Source organism: Prunus persica, chromosome G2 (genome assembly GCF_000346465.2).
Source record: "Prunus persica cultivar Lovell chromosome G2, Prunus_persica_NCBIv2, whole genome shotgun sequence".
Lineage (NCBI taxonomy): Eukaryota > Viridiplantae > Streptophyta > Magnoliopsida > Rosales > Rosaceae > Prunus > Prunus persica.
The window spans coordinates 3,680,745-3,698,985 of NC_034010.1; the positions used below are offsets into that span (position 1 = coordinate 3,680,745).

Below are 18,241 nucleotides of genomic sequence, written 5' to 3' on the forward strand. Positions count from 1 at the left end.
TCGGCACGGCACGGCACGAATACATTAAAGGCACAAGCTCAAATGGGTTGAGCCGGCCCGACACGGCCCGTTTGACATCTCTTACAGTTTTGACACTAATTTTAATTTTAAATAAAAATTGAACTGAACTGAACCAAACTGAATTGTACAAATATATTAAATTTCTAGTAGCAGTTGCGGTTGCAGAGTTGTAATTTCCATCATTGGATGGAAACAACGGCTTAGATTTAAGTGCAAAATCTCAGCCCATTTTGAGTGAACATGACCCGCTTGGAGACGGGACCTAAGTTAAAAAATCAGGTTTCCGATTGCCCTAACCGGCTTCAACGGAGAGACCCAAGCGCCCTTTTGGCTCAAACTTTTTTATTCAGCATGCTCAAATTTCTCAGTTTGTTACTTCAAATTTGAACCCTCTTGGATATTTCATCTTCACTCTTCGTCTGCAAGAACCAAACCACTAGCATTTTTCATAAACCCGCTTCAGTCAAAGGAGGTTTATTCAGCATAAGGAAGGTAGATATTTCTCCATTTCTCAGCTTGCTATCGTACTGACGTCGTCACAAGGATTTGGTTTTTTTTTTTTTTTTTTTTCTTTTCTTTCTTTTTAAATTTAGAGGATGGTGCATTTTTGGTTGAACTAGTTCTTCGGTTTGATTGTTAATTGTAAATTTGGAATTGAAAAAAGGCATTTAATTTAAGAGACATCGATAATTGCTTATCTTGAATTCTCTTGTTTTGGCTTCTGGTTTTTCCCAGTTGTCGAAAACTTTGACTCTCAGGTTTTGTTGTCAACCCACTATTTTTTTTTTTTGCTGCATTCACTCATTATTTGCATTTTTCTATCTTTTAGGATTAGGGTTAGGGTCAGTTCTTCGATTTGGGGCGACAATGATGTACCCTGATCCTCAACAGCAACACCACCAACAGCAGCATCAGCATCAGCAGCATCAGCAGCAAGGTGGGGAATTTCACAGGGGCCCCCCGCCGCAGGCACCAATGATGCGTCAGCCGTCGGCCTCTTCAACTAATATGGCCCCAGAGTATCACCACCCATCTGGCCCCGCTCCTCCTCTTCCTCCTTACGATGGTTTGTTCCAAATTATGCCTCTTGGCTTTCTTATTTTGGTTTTGTTCTGTTTGGTTTCTAGGAAAACGGAAAGGAAAAGAAAATAAAAGAATTTCAAGTGTATGGAAGTGTTTTACCTTGTGGAGTCAAGTATGTTACGAAATCCTAGAAAAGATTTTGGTTACATTTTCAACTTTGAAATTTACATCTTTAAAGTACACGGTTTTGAAGAAATGAGTTGTAAATTAGACCCCTAGACCTGGTTTTGGATCCTGAAGTTTTTAAATTGGCAATTTACAAGGGCGTGCCAGTGAGGTTGAAGGTGTAAACGATGGTTGGGAAGTGGTGGTAGAATTTTGTTAGAAGTTTAGTGTAGATTATGATTTTTCCGTTTCTTTCTTAATGGACGACAAATGGCATGTCTGTTGCAGCTCATCCTGACGGTTTTGCTGCAAAAAGGATGAGAAAGCTTACCCAGAGGAGAGCAGTTGATTACACTAGCACTGTGGTGCGATATATGCAGGTGAAGTTGAATTGTTTGCATTATAGTTTGGTTTTTCTTTCTTTAAACCTTCCTGCAGTTATCATTTCAGCAAGTCATCATCCTCGAATCTTAACATTTTATGTTATCTGGCCCAGTGTATCTTTACATTTTGCTGAAATCCTACAATACGCGTCTTTTTTCTGCTTAAGGAAAGGTTTTAAGATGACAATGATTTATATATGTGTAGCTAATTAATTTGTGGGGTTGCTCTTGTTGCTCTTGGTTATAGTTGAATAAGTTCATACTGACTCTATTTTTTTCCCTCTCTGTTTATAAAAAAACAAGATTTAACTAATAAAATGGAAATTTACATAATAGGGACAGGGTCTTCCATGATTTAGATGTCAACATAACCACACTCAATAACTTCGAACCAACAAAAAAACATCAGTGAAAGCATAACAAGATCTAAGAATGAGCTGCTCTCCAATCTGGAAAAAAGCTTTCCTCCCACAAATAATCCATCTCCTCCTCCCTGACATCATAAAAATCTCTCCTCTTCCATTCCATCGATATTATTGGAAGCTTACCATCATAGCACATATTCCTAGAACCACACTTCTATTCCTCCCACTTAAGAACTTAAGCCTCGCAGAAAATACAGTATCACTTGAAGCTGGAATAACCCAGCACAGATTGGGCTTCCTTAACAACCTTAACCTTAAAAAATAATCCAACCGGCAATGAAGCACTCTTTGCGTTCCTTTTCTGCACAGAACACAACACTGGGGAAAAACAACCAAATGTGTTTTATGTTCTTTAGATGTTGGCATCACTAACCTAATTGCATTTCATGTCTCTGTTCATACATGTTGGTTCTGGGTTGACTACCATCTCACATGTGGTGTTCATGCTATCTCTTTCGGTATTCTAGCGGTGTAGATTAGACAGGTTGTATAATGTTCTAATCTATCCTGATCTCGTATGTTTGTCAGAACTTCATAAGTTATGATACTACGTTTAAGTATTGTATGTCAGGAATTTCCTTGTTTTGCAGCATTCAAATTATTTATCCTGTCCTTTTTCAAATGATATGAATAATATGCTGTCAACATGGACCCACATGTGCGCCCTTTTTTCTTAGAAAACTGAAAAAATTATATTAAAGAAATTTGTTAGAAACCAACCAAACTAAATGCCTAAACAGGGTTTCCTTAGAGAGCCTACAAAGTCAGGGCAGCAAACAGTATCACAGAACTTATAGTAATGACCCAACCACAGAACAACCTCAGCAGAAACCTACGAAGTACAGAGCGGAACAGCAAACATTGCAGTAAAACTTTATAAAAAAAATTCTAATATAGATGTCAACCTCACAAAACATCAGTACACGTGTGTCCTTTGGATATATCTATTTCATTTTTATATGTAAACAGCCCTGAAAGATTCTGGTTGCCATTGTCTCTTAGTCTTGCAAATTTATATTGGTGATTGAATATCTTAAAATTACATATCATTGTTTTCCAGATTCGAATGTGGCAGCGTGATGCAAGGGATAGGACGGTATTGCAACCTACACCAGCAGCAGCAATTGATGTGAGTGGTCCTTTATTTTTTATATTATATTTTCTTTGTGCATAAAATATGGTTTACTGGAAGCATGATGATAGTCTAATTTTGGTCTGAACCTGGTGGATGTGTTCATTTTACTTGAATAGTTTGTCCTTTTGGTGTAGATGTTGCCGACAGTTGCGTATTCAGATAATCCCTCCACTAGTTTTGCTGCAAAGTTTGTACATACGTCCTTAAACAAAAATCGTTGTTCGATTAATCGGGTCTTGGTAAGTTACATATGATCCATTTTTGGTCAGAAGTACATTTAAATCCTCTCTCTATGTGTGTATTTATTTATTTATGTTTTTCCAACCATTATGCATTGAGCATATTGATGTTTCTTTTTTGGAGTTTGAAGTTATATTGTTGTGTGACTTATGAACAGGTCATTATTATTATTATTATTTTGTTTCGGAAAGTGTGGTATTTGGGAATCTCCCATTTGTAGGGAGGTGTGTGGCTACCAGCTGGGCTATGTCCCGACCACTTTTGAGCAATAATTAATCTTATTGTTTAGCTGTTGGATTGGCATTTGAAATCAATGACTTGTAGACCCCAGTTGGTTTGAAAGGCTTTGTACTGGTTTCCGAGTTTTTACGTGTTGGACAATTATACATGCTACTGTCTTGGTTGCGTAGAAAATAGCTAATATAGTAACATCACTTGCTATTTTCTAGGGTTCAAATGTATTCCATCACACTATTTTTTTTAATAGAAACATTGTATTGATAATCAAGAGGAAAAACTCCTCGATCAAACAACAAAACCTAAAATAAAGAGTGTCTGACCTACTAAGATTGAAAATAATTCTGTAATTAAAAAAAACACAAAAAACACAAACTTCAGTAAAATCATCTTAAGGTTGCCACTACAATGAAAGGAATTTTCAAAGGGGTAGTGGGTAAACTATTCATCCCATTATTTTTCCTATGTACGTTAATTAGGCCCAACATTGGGCCATGAGCCAGGAAAAACGTTATTTTAAGTGTTCTCATATGGTATTGGGTTATGATGTTGAACTTGTTTGAGTGATAATAGGATTTTCTGACGTTACCTTATCGTTTTTAGTTGATCTATCATTCTAAATTTGGCTGACCCCCCCTCTTTTTTCAAAGTGGACTCCTACAGGGAGACGTCTTATTACCGGCTCTCAAAGTGGGGAATTCACTCTTTGGAATGGACAATCATTTAACTTTGAAATGATTCTTCAGGTTAATAATTATAGATATTAATTTTTTTTCTTTTCTAAATTATAGTTATGATGGATGTCAGAATGAGAGCCTTTGATATTTTCATTAATTCAATTTGTAGGCGCATGATCAAGCAATCAGGTCTATGGTATGGAGTCATAATGACAATTGGATGGTCTCTGGTGATGATGGGGGCTCAATAAAGTAATTAGAATTACAGATAATTTCAATTGTTAAGAAGTTTTTTAAAAATAAAAATCATAATAAACCTAACGTGTTCTTGCATATGGGTGTACTTTTTAGGTATTGGCAGAACAACATGAATAATGTGAAGGCCAATAAATCTGCTCATAAAGAATCTGTTCGTGATTTAAGGTAAGTGTTTACATATGTGTATTTTTCTTCATTCTGCTTGAGGCATGTCTTAACTGGCCCTTTTTTACAGCTTCTGTAAGACTGACTTGAAGTTCTGTTCCTGTTCTGATGATACCACTGTTAAAGTTTGGGATTTTGCACGTTGTCAAGAAGAGCGCACATTGACTGGTAAAGTGCTTTGACCACTCAACACATATGGAATGAGCTTGTTGACCCTAATTCAGTAGCTTAATGCCATACTGTACTGATTTATTGATATGTTATCTGACTATAAAAAATATGCAATACCTGCCTTTTTTTCCTTCATCCAAAATTTCTGAACACATGAACATCTACTTTCTGTGTGAGTTCATCTTTATTTATTTAGTGATGAAGAAGCAGATCCCTCAGTATCCTTGAGAGGAGGTTAGATTTAATATCTAACACACCTTCAGCAGCTTTTCCATAATTGGTAGCCCTTGGTGTATTCCAGAATTTATCTATTTTTGTCAGTGGAATTGGAATGTTGTGCTAGAAACTACACTTTATTTTGAAGTGTTACGTTGTTTGTGGGGATTCCTTATGATCTGCATTACAAATTATGACATCCCATTAGACTGGTGTTAGTTGAGACTTTGTCTGTTTATTCATGTTTAGTTTTCTTGAAAAGTTATTTATTTAACCTGGGTTGTTTAGGACGTGAGATATTTTATATCACCAAGTTAAACGTATACTATGTCTGGTTGAAAATCACAAGTTTGCAAATTAAGGGTTAGGTTAGGGACTGCTTTGATTAACATCATTTGGATATACAAGCATGTTGTGTTATCAGTTTTAGGGATACTTTTAGGTCTCTTAGTAGTGTACTTTATTGAGTTCAAAGCATAAAATTTATGAACATGTTATTTTAGTTTCATAATTGCATTAAGCGTTCTTCTTTAATAAATTTTGACATCATGCTCTTGGGGTTTGCATGCTTAAGAGGTGCATGGAGTAACCTTAGAATTTCTTTATGTGGTTTGAACTCAGGCAGGCCATGGTTGGGATGTGAAGAGTGTTGACTGGCACCCTACCAAATCTCTACTAGTTTCAGGTGTTTGCAACAATTCTTTTCTGAGTTTATATTAATATCTTTTTGAAAGTTAGTCTTTGACTATTTATTTCATATAATTGGTTTGTACTTAGGTGGGAAAGACAATCTTGTCAAACTTTGGGATGCTAAGTCAGGGCGAGAACTCTGTTCATTGTAAGTAGAGAAATATGGCAGTTAAACCTATAAGTTAGTTTTATTAGTTGAAAATCTTTATAGATGTTATGCATGTTTTTGCAGTCATGGCCACAAAAATATGGTGCTCTCTGTTAAATGGAACCAAAATGGTAACTGGGTGCTAACGGCTTCCAAGGATCAAATCATTAAGGTTGGTGGCCAATTTTTTGCTCCTCAGCTATCACATCAGTTGATATGGGATTTTTTTTTCCTCAGAAATTTATAATTTTCCTCCCATGGCTGATATTGCACCAAATGCTCTCAGGTTTATGACATAAGGGCTATGAAGGAACTTGAATCTTTTCGTGGCCATCGAAAGGACGTGACTGGTTAGTGAAGTTTCCTCTCATATCACCTAAGCCTACTTTATCTTTTCTTATAATTAGTAGGTGCCACGTTCAATGTGTCTGCAAAACTTCTATTCCAAAGCCCCAGTTGTATTATTAGTACAGTAGAAAATTTCTGTCTGCAGAACTTCCTCCTTCTGTCTTTGTTATGCTCATGCCTAGCCATTGGTGGGCCAAAGTTATCGCACTCATTATATTTGTTAAGGTTTTGTATGAGTATAATGCTTATGGTTATCATTCTTTGAAATTTTTATTAGCTCTGGCTTGGCATCCGTTTCATGAAGAATATTTTGTCAGTGGGAGTTTTGATGGATCCATTTACCATTGGCTTGTTGGGTAAATTCTATTCCTTAAATCTAGTACCCTTCTATGGGTTTATTCTTCTTTGGGTCAGTGTTATAGAATAGTTTACACTCATGTCTTTCATTCTTTACAGTTTACCCATTCAGAAATGGGTAAAAAAGAGAAGAAGAAAGCTTTTTTCAGTTTCTTGTCTGATTTAATTCTTAATACACAAGCGAATATTCACGAACCTATTATTTTTGCGTTGTCTTTGGTGCAATATGTATGTATTTTCAAAACTGTATTGCATTCTCCATTGCCTTTTGGATGACTGGAGAAAAATGACTGATGCTCATAGCAAGTTTTCGGTATTGGTAGTCCTGTTTTTTTGGAAGTTTTGATAGTTCTTGTAACTGAAATTAAATTTACTTTGATGCACAGGCATGATACTCCCCAGGTTGAAATTCCTAATGCACATGATAACAGTGTGTGGGATCTTGCATGGCATCCTATTGGTTATCTTCTCTGCAGGTATGTATTACTGCTCTTCATAGTGTATTATCCCTTTCATTATTAAGACCTACCCCGTTTTGAACAGTTTTGTTGTACATGTGAAAGTCGCCAAAAACTGGTGGAATGCTCTCTAAACAAGTCACTTTAAGAAGAGTTTTATACTTATAAAATGATCTTCTATGGTGGCCTAATTTTGCCAACTTATTTTGAAAGCTATGATCTTCTTTAGCCATCTGATTAAGGCATGCAATTTTCGACAGAGCACTATGTCTTATGATATGGTAGTAGACCCGAGATGCTCAGATGAAATTATTATTTTTTTCGTTTAGGGAACTAATCATAAAGGAAACCAGCTGAAGAGTTGAAGCTTATTGAATTACTAAAGAGGTTGTTGGCTAGAGTTTGTCCTTAATTACTTTGCTAGGCATCAGCTATGGGATGCTGTTGTAAAAGAATTTATAAATGTAAACTTTTATTCGAAAGAGCAGAACAGGTCAAAATGTAAGTTTGTTCCCTTATAGTATCGTAATTGACATGCAACCATTGTAGAATTTAGATCAAGGGGAGTAAAGTATTTGGAAACCATGTGGTTTGTCAGAGGAGGGATGTTTGTGGTATATGGAAATTCTTTGTGCCCTGGATTCTCTCACACACAATTCATGGATTGGCTCTTATTGGTTCAGCTTTGAGTTTTGTATTATCTACCTTTACCCAAGTCCAAATTCTTTGTAATGATTGGACTTTGGCTAGAAATGTCTAATGTTAGGGTAAGGACCAACAAAAGGACCACCTAAACCTACATGCTTTTGGCAAGTTGCATGTCCAAATTGAACTTCCTACCTGTAAGCATAGGCATCTTGATGTTTTGGATTTGTTATATGGAATAATATTAGTACGCTTTCAACAAGATTAGCAATGGCTTCATTCACTTGCATGTTCTTCTGCAGTGGTAGCAACGATCACACTACGAAGTTTTGGTGCAGAAATAGGCCGGGAGACACCGGTCGTGATAAATTTAACATTGGTCAGAATCAAGGTTGTACTTTGCCTAACCCAAAATCAAAATGTGAAAACTATGTAGTTCGTTTATCTTATCAAATAGAATGTTATTTTTAAAGTATACCCAATTTCACCTGTGCAGCAGCAAGCATGGTAAATGTTCCCCTTTTTGGGTATTTTTGTGATTTCATAAATAATTAATATGCCAGCATACTTGGATGTATATCCAAAATTTGGATTTATTCTGCTCTAAGTGCTTCATACTAGGGGTGATATATATATGTGCACACACTCAAAAACCCACCCACCAACACCTTGCATAAGAATTTGTAGTTTAAATTGAGGTGGATGCGACCCAACTTGAGCAAAGCATCAATGCTACTCTTATTTCTCGCAGGTTTTGGTGAGCAGAACCCTGCTTTTGGTGGTCGCATGACTGGTAACTTTCCAGTACCTGAAGGACCACCAACTCCAGGACCATTTCCTCCTGGGTTGACTCGAAATGAAGGAACAATTCCAGGTGTTGGAGTTGCTATGCCGTTATCTCTTGATGCATCAACTCAGGGAGAGCAACAGCAACCTCATGCACTTTCGATGCCTTCAGGGGCTCCTCCTCTCCCTCCAGGTCCACACCCCTCTCTTCTTGCTGCTAATCAGCAGCAACAATATCAGCAAAATCCTCAACAGATCCCACAACAGCAACATCAACAACACCAAGCTCACCCACAGCAAATGCCCCCTATGCCTTTGCCACCTCCAAATATGCCACATCTACAGCCTCCATCCCATTTACCGTTGCTGCCCCATCCACATTTACATCGCCCACCACCCCAAATGCCCCCACTCGGGATGCCATCATCAGTGCCTGGATCCTTGCCTATGCCTTCATCAGTTCCTACCTCACATTCAATGCAACTGGTATGTTTTTTCTTCTCACAGAATTATTTAATTACTTTATTCACCTGTTCTCATTATATAAGTTGGATCAACCAAGGGAGATTGCTTTATAAGTTAGACATTCTTATTTTAAGTAAGAACTAGGGTAGGTTGCTTCACAATCCATTTGGCTTGCTTACAATTCAAAAGTCAGCCTTCCCTCCATGTTTATTGCCAAAGCTTCAATTAAGAAATGGGAAAATTTTAAATTATGGCCCTTGAACGTATACACGAGTTTCAATTTGTCACCTTTAAAAATATATAATATATGTAGAGATGTCTATCTCAATTTTTAAAATTTTCTAAATATGTCACTTGACACTGACTCCATCCAAAATTCTGTTAAAAATTGTCATTTACTGTGCACATGCCTCATACTGTATGGTGTTTTAGTAATTTTACTAATGAAATTTTTTTTAAAATATAAAAATCTTAAACATAAAAACTTTCAGAAAAATAATTTAAGAAACAAACCCCAATTCCCTTCTCCGACATCCCCAGCCACCTCCCTCCCCCTCCCCCTCCTTCCTCACCTCCCCAACCATCCATCCAATCACCCCCAAAAGCCGGACTTGAGGTTGACCTAGTACTAATGCAATTAGTTATTTTCTCCTTAACAATGGCCATCATCAGCACAATATCTCACCCTCTGCTCTGCACCCTCTGCTGCACAATCCTTTCAACCAAACCCTCCCTTAATTCTCACCCTAAGACCCAATTGTGCACACCAAGGCTGGTTTTAGCAGGCATTGTTCTCATGTCCATTCCATATGTGATGTCTAGGTTGGGAAGGGGTGGGTGCAGGGAAAGGGGGTTGGTGTGGGTGGGGGAGAGAGGTGGCTGCGGATGTTGGGGATGATTAGGAGAAGGGAATGGGTTTTCTTTTCTGAGTTTTTTTTATAATGTTTTTATTTGTAATATTACTGAAATATCATTGGAGGATGAGCATAGGGGGTTGGCGTGGGTGGGGGAGTCAGGTAGCTATGGATGTTGGGGATGGTTTGGGGAAGGAATGGGTTTCCTTTTCTTTTGTTCTTTTCTGAATGTTTTTTATGTTTTCATTTGGAAAAGTACTGAAATATTCTTGGATGATGAGGATGTGCATGCCATATGTCGATTTTTAATAGAATTTTGGGTGGAATTAGTGTCAGGTGATATATTTAGAATTTTTAATGTTTAGGAGAAGGGAATGGGTTTTCTTTTCTGAGTTTTTTTATATAATGTTTTTATTTGTAATATTACTGAAATATCCTTGGAGGATGAACATAGGGTGTTGGCATGGGTGGGGGAGTTAGGTAGCTATGGATGTTGGGGATGGTTTGGGGAAGGAATGTGGTTTCCTTTTCTTTTGTTCTTTTCTGAATTTTTTTATGTTTTCATTTGTAAAAGTACTGAAATATTCTTGGATGATGGGGATGTGCATGCCATATGACGATTTTTAATAGAATTTTGGGTGGAATTAGTGTCAGGTGATATATTTAGAATTTTTTAAAATCGATATGACATCTCTCTTAGCTTTCTTAAGAGCATCTACAATCATGCTCCTTATTTTTTAGTTAAAATTTAACTAAAAAAACACAATAGTTATTTTAGGAGCTCTTTATAAAATTTGAACTCCAATCATACTCCCTAGTTTAGGGAGTCATAAATACTATAGTTATTTTTTATTTCAACATGATTGGTCCATATCTATAAAAAAATAATATAAAAAAATAGTTAGCATTAATTAAAAGTTTAAACTAGGCATAAAACAAAGCATCATTAAATTATAAGGAGCCACTAGGAGTCTTTTTTCTCTCCTCAAATTTAGGAGCTCCTAGAGGTCTCCCTTTTTTAGGAGGTGGATAGGGAGCATGGTTGGAGTTATATTTTTCCAATTCCTCCCTAAAATTTGTCTAAGGAGGTGGTGTAAGGAGCCCATTGTGGATGCTTTAAGTGACAAATTGAAACTCTTAAGGCAGACCCTCCATAACATAACTAATGAAAAGGAAAATTCTAGTGTTTTTAACTAATAGCAATAAGTAAAAAAAAATTAAAAGAAACTTTCATTTGCAAATCTTATGATGGTAATTAACATTAGTTTGGTTCTTTAGGGAATGCAAGGTACAATGAACCAGATGGTTCATCCATTGCCGCAAGGTCATTACATGGGCATGAATCCAATGCACTCAGGATCCCTACCTACAAGTGGAGCATCTGCACCTGTTGGAGGTTTTGCAAATGGTATGCCAAACATGCAGGGCCCATCAAATGCAAGTGGAGGCCAAATGTATCCTCAGGGTGGCGCCTTTAATCGGGGTCAACCTGGGCAAATTCCAATGCATCCAGGGTATAATCCCTACCAGGTAAGACAGAATTATATTTACCTCTGCACTGCAGACTATTAAGGATCTGTGGTAGAGATTTTTCATAAATTTCAACATTACTCAGCTGAAGCTTTTGTGTCCTTGTCTTTGCTTATTGCAGACTAGGGGTCAGTCTGGTATGCCTCAACCTCCACCAGGTCCGCCACCGCACGGGCAAGCACCTCAGTAGACCATTTTCTATCCGACTTCACTTATCTAGGCCCCCCTCCCCTCTCTCCCCCTCGTTTCAGGACAGCTTGTTTGTATGTAAATCCTCACCTTTGCCCTGTAGCTTTCTTTGTACTTTAGCATAGAAGTGACGCATTGAGATGGCTTTGTCAAGCAAACAGAAGAAAATTGCACGAGTTATCCGGAGTGACTGGGCGTTAAGTGTCCATAGTATGTCCATCAAATTTCAGGGCTAACCCAGGGCAGACAGTGGAAGCTACAAAACTGGAGTACTGAAAATTGTCGTCTGTTCAATTTTGTTATTGTTATGTACGTTGGCCTAGAATTGACTCATTGAGATGGCTTTGGTTGAGCAGCAAAAATCATTTAAATTCCCGTATGCTCTTTTTGGTTTTATTGTTACTTGGTAGAAGCAACGGTGCAGATTCTTCTTCTGTCTAAAGAAATGAAAGCTCCGGCGCTTCTTATGACAAAAAAAGCATGCACGTCTTCTGATCAGTAGAGATGTTGAGGTTGGCCTTAATTAGAACAATGCTTCTTTCTGGAGAGAGATGTTTGCCATTACCGCTATGAATTGTGGTTTACCTGTGAAATTGGAACAGTTACGAAAATGACTCATTTGATATTCGAATTAATTTCCTTTTTCTTTAATGTTGAAGGTAGATCCTTTGTTCGTAATGAAATTTACAATGCATATCAGAATTCAAGTACCAAACGTGATTATCAAAAGGCAGAACAAATAAGTTATCATTTTTATCAATCATCAACTAATCTTGACCTCCCTTCCGTACAAATAAGCACAACAAAGAAATTTTACATACAAAATCACATTTTTGGATTACGTGAAAGACCAGAACCAATTTTACACAAAACCGCTAGTCAGAGGACATCCCAAAATTTCAAAATTTTGAAGCATCTTGGGTTGCTCCTCTTCAGACAGAGTTTGAAGTTTGTCACATTCTGACATCTCCAGATTATCAAGAGAGGTGAGATTGAGTCTTTTGGGAAGGAATTCAAGATTTGGCAGTCGCTGAAGTTGAAGGGATGATAAACTGGTAGGCAACAACCAATCCTCTGGAAAGGACACCAGCCCTTGACAACCACCAAAGGCAAGGCTGTTGAGACAAGTGAGTCTGTGCAGCCCCCACTCAAATGAAGGCTTGAAATTCTCACAGTCCAAGATCGACAGCGACGAAAGATTGGTTGGTAATCCACCCTCTGGAAATGACACAAGATTAGAGCAACTCTCTATGCATAGTTCTTGAAGGGATGTGAGGCTGTGCATACGATTTGGTAGGGACTTGAGGCTTCCACAACCAGAAATTTTAATTGATTGCAGCATGGAGTTTGGCAGGCCAAATTCCGCGATAGACTGGAGAAGTGGACACTCAGTAACTTCCAAGTGATGGAGATGCATGAGGTTGTGTAGGCCCTCAGGTAACAACCGGAAGTTGTCGCAGTTGTTGATGACGAGCTGTTTAAGGTTCATGACCATTGCAGATGTTACTGCAGGGAGACCAAAAGTACCTTTCGGAAAGGAGGTAACAGAATGACACCCGGAAATCTTTAGAATTTCAAGACAAGTGTTGTTGTGAATCATATCCTTGGGAAGGCACTCCAAATTTATGCAGTTTCGAATTTCAAGTTGTTTAAGTGTACTAGGAAGCTCTCCTCTTGGGAAAGACTTCAGAGAAGAACAATCTTCAATTACCAGATACTCGAGTGGAAACAACAACTTGTTACTGTTTTGCATCTTCCACTCAGGTAAGAATTGTAATGCCTCACAACCCTTGATCTCAAGCCCTCTAAGCATGGATGGCAAGCCTGTTCCAGGAAAAGACACAAGCGAGGAACATCTCGAGACTTTAAACTCCTTGAGAGACGACAGTTTGTGCAAGCATTGTGGCAGCTCATGTAAGAATGGACATCCTAAAATTTCCAAGCGTTTGAGGTGCAATAGGTTGGGAAATCCAATCTCATTAGACAAAGTGGTAATCTCGCTGAAATGTGCAATCTGCAACTCTTCAAGAGCCGTCAAGTGTTGCAGAAACCCTTCAGGTAGACATGGTATCTGTGGAATTTGATTCAAATGCAAGTAGGTAACTGAGGTAAGTCCAACTATATTTTGTAGTACCCCCTTGTTGCACTTTTCAAATTCCAACTCCCGGATTGAAGGGAGTTTGGGCAGTTCTGCTAATTCTTGACATTCATTTATCTCAAGTACTTGCAGAGAAGGAAAGAGGCTAGGTAACTCCTTCAAGTTGGGACATGTCCATATAGAAAGTTCGCGGAGGTAAGGGAATTCTGTGCCTTGTTCTAAGCTGTCGTAAGCTCTTGAAAGGTTTGGAAGAGCAATCAATTCTTCACAGCACTTAATTTTCATTTCCCTCAAGGCAGAAAAGTGTTGTGAGAACTTTCTTAGCTTTGGACAGTTTAGAATTTCAATCTTCTGCAGGTGACAGAAGTCTTCCCTGCCTTCAACCCCAGAGGATGACCAATCCTCCCAGTTTATCATGTTGTCAAACTTTAGAGTCTCCAATGACGGAAATGGAAGGATAGGAGAATTACAGTCGCCATAGAACTCAGGACCTATACTTTTTATCCCCTCCATTCCTTCAACAATGAGGTCTTTTAGTGAAGGTAGTTGTCCAAGTGCCGGTAGTTGCATACACTTCTTACAATCACTAAGCTTTAAAACTACGATATTAGAGAACAATGGAGACTCAATCCAACCAGGAAATCTTGTGCCTCCGTAGTCTTTGATTGTAACTCCTTTTATATTTTTATGAGGTTGAAGCATCTCAAGGACAACCATTTCAACTCTTTCATTTCTTGAATCATCCAAATTCCTCTGTCTCAATCTTAACTCAATGGCTTCTTGATTATAAGCATCCATGGTTTCCTTAAAACTTGGAAATCTTCCAACACTTTGACCTCTGATGCTGAGATCTTCTGGGTTGTTATGCAGTTGTGGCATGTTAGGAGTTTCCTCTTCATCTGTATGAGTGAGTGAATAATCGAAACTGTCACTCCATTGGAATACCAAGTGATCAAGTTCCTCCTTTCCCTTCATATTAGCCTCCATTGCATCTACAAAATTTACAACATTCTGTAGTCCAGAAATGAGAAGTGATCCCTTAAGTTGCAGCATGTCCCTCAAGTCTCTAATTCCCCATCCACCGTCTCTGCACACCATAAACTTAGACAAGGTCTGGAGATTCTTCAGTCTACACATTCGCGGTGGCATCTCTTTTAATCTGCTTCCAGTAATATGAAGATGACGTAGGCTTGTTAGGTTCCCCATCTCTTCTGGCAACTTAGTGAGAGAGCGGCATTCCACTAATAACAAAGTTTGTAAATTGCAAAGCAAACTTATTGAATCAGGCAACCTTTCAATTGCAGTGCGAGAAAGGTCCAGATAACGTAGATGTTTTAAATTTCCTATTGTATCTGGCAAGTCAGTAATACGACAGGCATTGAAAGACAACACTCGTAGATATCGTAACCTTGGCAGCAGATCACAAGGAACTTTATTAGCCAAATAGCTGACTCCAATTCCATCAGTTGGATCAAATGAAAGGAAGGTGCGTAAGTACTCAAGTCTGCTGAAGGACTCAAACCTTGTAGTTACCTCACGCTGATGACGAATATATGAAGAATGACGAGCCTTCTCAAACACTTCACTGTCCTTCATCTTATCCTCCAACCTGAAACAAAATTCTCCATAAACAAATTGAGCTAGCTCTTTCATGAGGTTGTGCATTATAAATCGTGATGTATCATGAATTGATTGTTGAAAGAATGATCTGGATACCAGCTCCTGAAAATACTCACAGCCAACAGCTTCCAATTTTTTATTTCCTTTAGGTTGCTCAAGAAAACCTTCTGCCATCCATAACAAAACAACTGAATCCCTGTCAAATTCAAATTCCATTGGGAACAAGGAACAATATGCGAAACACGGCTTCAGATGTGCAGGAAGGTGATTGTAGCTTAATCTTAAAGTTTGAAGGATGTTACTTTCATCATCTGGTAGATCCCATATTTTCCTACTCAATATGTCTTTCCATTCATCTTCTTCCATTCTAGTATGCAATAGGATTCCAAATCTTTTCACTGCCAAGGGCAAGCCATCACACCTTTTGACAATCTCCTTACCGATAGCCTCAAAATTAACATCTACGATTCTATTCTCAAATGCTTGACTCCTGAACAATAACCAACAATCTTCAAATGACAAACCTCTTAAATTGTGAGCTCGAACCGTACCCATGCTTGATGCAACATCACTATTCTGTGTTGTTACTATTATCTTGCTTCCACTTTTTCCTGATTTCAATGGAATCCACAAGAGATCCCAATCATTATTTCTCTTGTTCCAAACATCATCCAAAACAAGCAAGAATCTCTTTCCAGCCAATTTTTCTTTCAAACAAACTTGAAGTAGATTCAAGTCATCAAGATCTACTTTTCCTGTAGTCACTGACTCCAGAATTGTTTTTGTCACCCTCACTGCATCAAAATGATCAGATACAAACATCCAAATTCTCAAATCGAAATGCTCGTCCACTCTATCATCGTTGTAAACTAGTTGAGCAAGAGTTGTCTTACCAATACCACTCATCCCAACTATAGGAACTACACCAACTTTACTACTAGTTGGTTCATCACATAACAGAACTCGAATTATCTCCTCTTTATCACAGCTCCTGCCATAAACACACGATTCATCTACCAAAGAAGTAGTTGGTAATCTATTTCTAAAGCCAAACAACCTGCCTCCAACATTCTCTTTCAAACCCAAGACATTTTTATATCTGGCAATCAATTCTAGCCTCTCAATTATCTTTACCAATTTATATTCTATCCCTCTACTAGATGGACTGAGAGAGGTGGAAATATGTTTCCAATTCCATACCTTATTTGTGGTGGCCTGAGATTCAGCTGCTATCTTACATGCCAACGCTTCGCTAGCGAGCTCATCTAGCATGTCCTCTGCATCATATAGAGCATCTTTGGTCATGTGCAGCCATTTTTGCACTGCATGGTTGTGAAACTGCTTGTCCTCAGCATCATGAAGCAAAGTAGTAACAGTCAGCAGAGTGACCTTCAACTTGTCCAGCATATCATCATATTTCCTGCCACATAGTAAGCCTACAAATTCATTGGAAGCCAATCTATCAAACAAAACTTGAAGAAACGCAGAGAGAAAGGCCTCTCCAATTGCCATGTTGCTGATGGTTTCTATATCCAGAGAGACCAAAGTAAAGAGAGAAGGCAAACAAAATTATGCAAGGGCATAATTAAAAGTTTTTTTTTATTCTTGGAACCAACCTGTCGGCTGCCAGCGACGACTTTTGAGTCAACAGGTGTGCAAATGTTTTTGCTAAATGGGATCTTTTAATAAAGATGGTGACCAAGCTCACCCCACAAACGGTAAAACAAATGAAAAGCAAGATGCAAAGTAGATTTTGGCATATATGCCTTCACCAAAAATATGTAGTATAAAAATGTGGTAAGTCTAGCATTATCCATCATAAAAATACCTTAATTAGGGAATAGCATATGAAAAAAAGTACTAAAAGGTTTTCTCCGTTGAATCTTGAATTTTTACAATTTTTTTTTCTTATTATGGATTTTTTTTTTTATAAATACAAACGATATTGGGGGAGGGTGATTCGAACACAGGAAGTCGGGTGATGTGTAGCTACTCTTAATCACTTGATCTATAAATCTCTTAGTTTCTCTTTCTAATTTTTGTGACACCTTTCCACACGCTTTTGATATTTATAAAAGAAAGGGTTTTTAACTGTAATGATATCCTTTGATAAAATAATAATAATAATAATAAAACTGCAATGATACTCGAGTTTCATTTTGAATAGTCGCGCGGTTGTACTATTTTTTTCTTAAAAAAAAGAAAAAGAAAAAAGGACCCTCATAGTTGCATTAGTTTATACTTTATAGATATTAATTTGGTATAGCCGCGTGGCTATACAAGTAAAATGTGTATGTATTTTACTGGGTAAAATTTTGACAAATTACAACTTAAAAGTTCAGCCACTATAATATATGAGAATTATGTGTATAATATGTGAATTTTTTTGTGTATTATTGAAAATTTTGTAAAAAAAATACTTGTATTAAATATGAAAAATATGTACGTACATGTTCAATACAAGTATTGTATGTTTTCTTTTTCAAAAACTTGAATTTTACCAAGTTTTTAAGACGTAACGGATGTATTATTAAAAAATAGATACATACTTGTATAATACTGTATTAAACGTGAAAGTGCTAAATTCTTTATACGAGTAATAACTTTGGAAAAGTTAAAAATCAAAAGGGGACAATAGAGACTCGGGTAATGGCCTAATAGTAATGGATAATGTTCTAAACTTCTCTTATCGACAAACGAAAATCAGAAAAAAAAAATATAAAAGAAAAAGAGGATCCCATAATTTATATATAAAGCGTATAGCCGGGCGGCTATACTTGGTAAATAGTATAGCCGCACCGCTATACAGTTTAAAAAATACGCGAGAGGCTATACTCGTCTTTTTCAATTTATTTAGTTTTAAAAATCGTATAGCCGCATAGCTATACTCGGTTTTTTATTTATTTTATTTATAAAATAGTATAGTCGTGCGGCTAC

The 18,241-nt window shown here is 37.5% G+C and overlaps 2 protein-coding genes across 3 annotated transcripts; one reads left to right on the forward strand and one right to left on the reverse strand.

The window, feature by feature from the left end:
- Positions 274 to 12,237, forward strand: LOC18785925 (flowering time control protein FY). The gene is made up of 19 exons (XM_007220612.2): positions 274 to 513; positions 851 to 1,087; positions 1,498 to 1,589; positions 3,078 to 3,146; positions 3,287 to 3,391; positions 4,280 to 4,375; positions 4,476 to 4,558; positions 4,658 to 4,729; positions 4,800 to 4,897; positions 5,742 to 5,801; positions 5,894 to 5,954; positions 6,039 to 6,126; positions 6,241 to 6,304; positions 6,580 to 6,658; positions 7,046 to 7,135; positions 8,065 to 8,153; positions 8,514 to 9,034; positions 11,146 to 11,397; positions 11,519 to 12,237. The coding sequence occupies exons 2-19, from the start codon at positions 889 to 891 to the stop codon at positions 11,585 to 11,587; spliced, it is 2,187 nt and encodes a 728-aa protein (XP_007220674.2). The 5' UTR covers positions 274 to 513; positions 851 to 888; the 3' UTR covers positions 11,588 to 12,237.
- On the reverse strand, positions 12,307 to 16,852 carry LOC18787213 (putative disease resistance RPP13-like protein 1). Of its 2 annotated transcripts, XM_020557110.1 has the most exons (2): positions 16,505 to 16,557; positions 12,307 to 16,295 (listed from the first exon to the last, which is right to left on the reverse strand). In XM_020557110.1, the coding sequence occupies exon 2, from the start codon at positions 16,208 to 16,210 to the stop codon at positions 12,449 to 12,451; it is 3,762 nt and encodes a 1,253-aa protein (XP_020412699.1). In that variant the 5' UTR covers positions 16,211 to 16,295; positions 16,505 to 16,557; the 3' UTR covers positions 12,307 to 12,448. The 2 variants fall into 2 exon arrangements, with proteins under 2 accessions (XP_020412699.1, XP_020412698.1); XM_020557109.1 differs by having other exon boundaries at positions 12,307 to 16,852.

What these genes read in the sequence shown, in the direction of transcription:
- LOC18785925 (XM_007220612.2), top strand. Translation starts at nt 889, where the DNA reads ATGATGTACCCTGATCCTCAACAGCAACACCACCAACAGCAGCATCAG. An exon ending in TCCTCTTCCTCCTTACGATG is followed by an intron (nt 1,088 to 1,497) that starts GTTTGTTCCAAA and finishes TGTCTGTTGCAG; the next exon opens with CTCATCCTGACGGTTTTGCT. An exon ending in ATTTACCATTGGCTTGTTGG is followed by an intron (nt 6,659 to 7,045) that starts GTAAATTCTATT and finishes TTTGATGCACAG; the next exon opens with GCATGATACTCCCCAGGTTG.
- LOC18787213 (XM_020557109.1), bottom strand. Translation starts at nt 16,816, where the DNA reads ATGGCAATTGGAGAGGCCTTTCTCTCTGCGTTTCTTCAAGTTTTGTTT.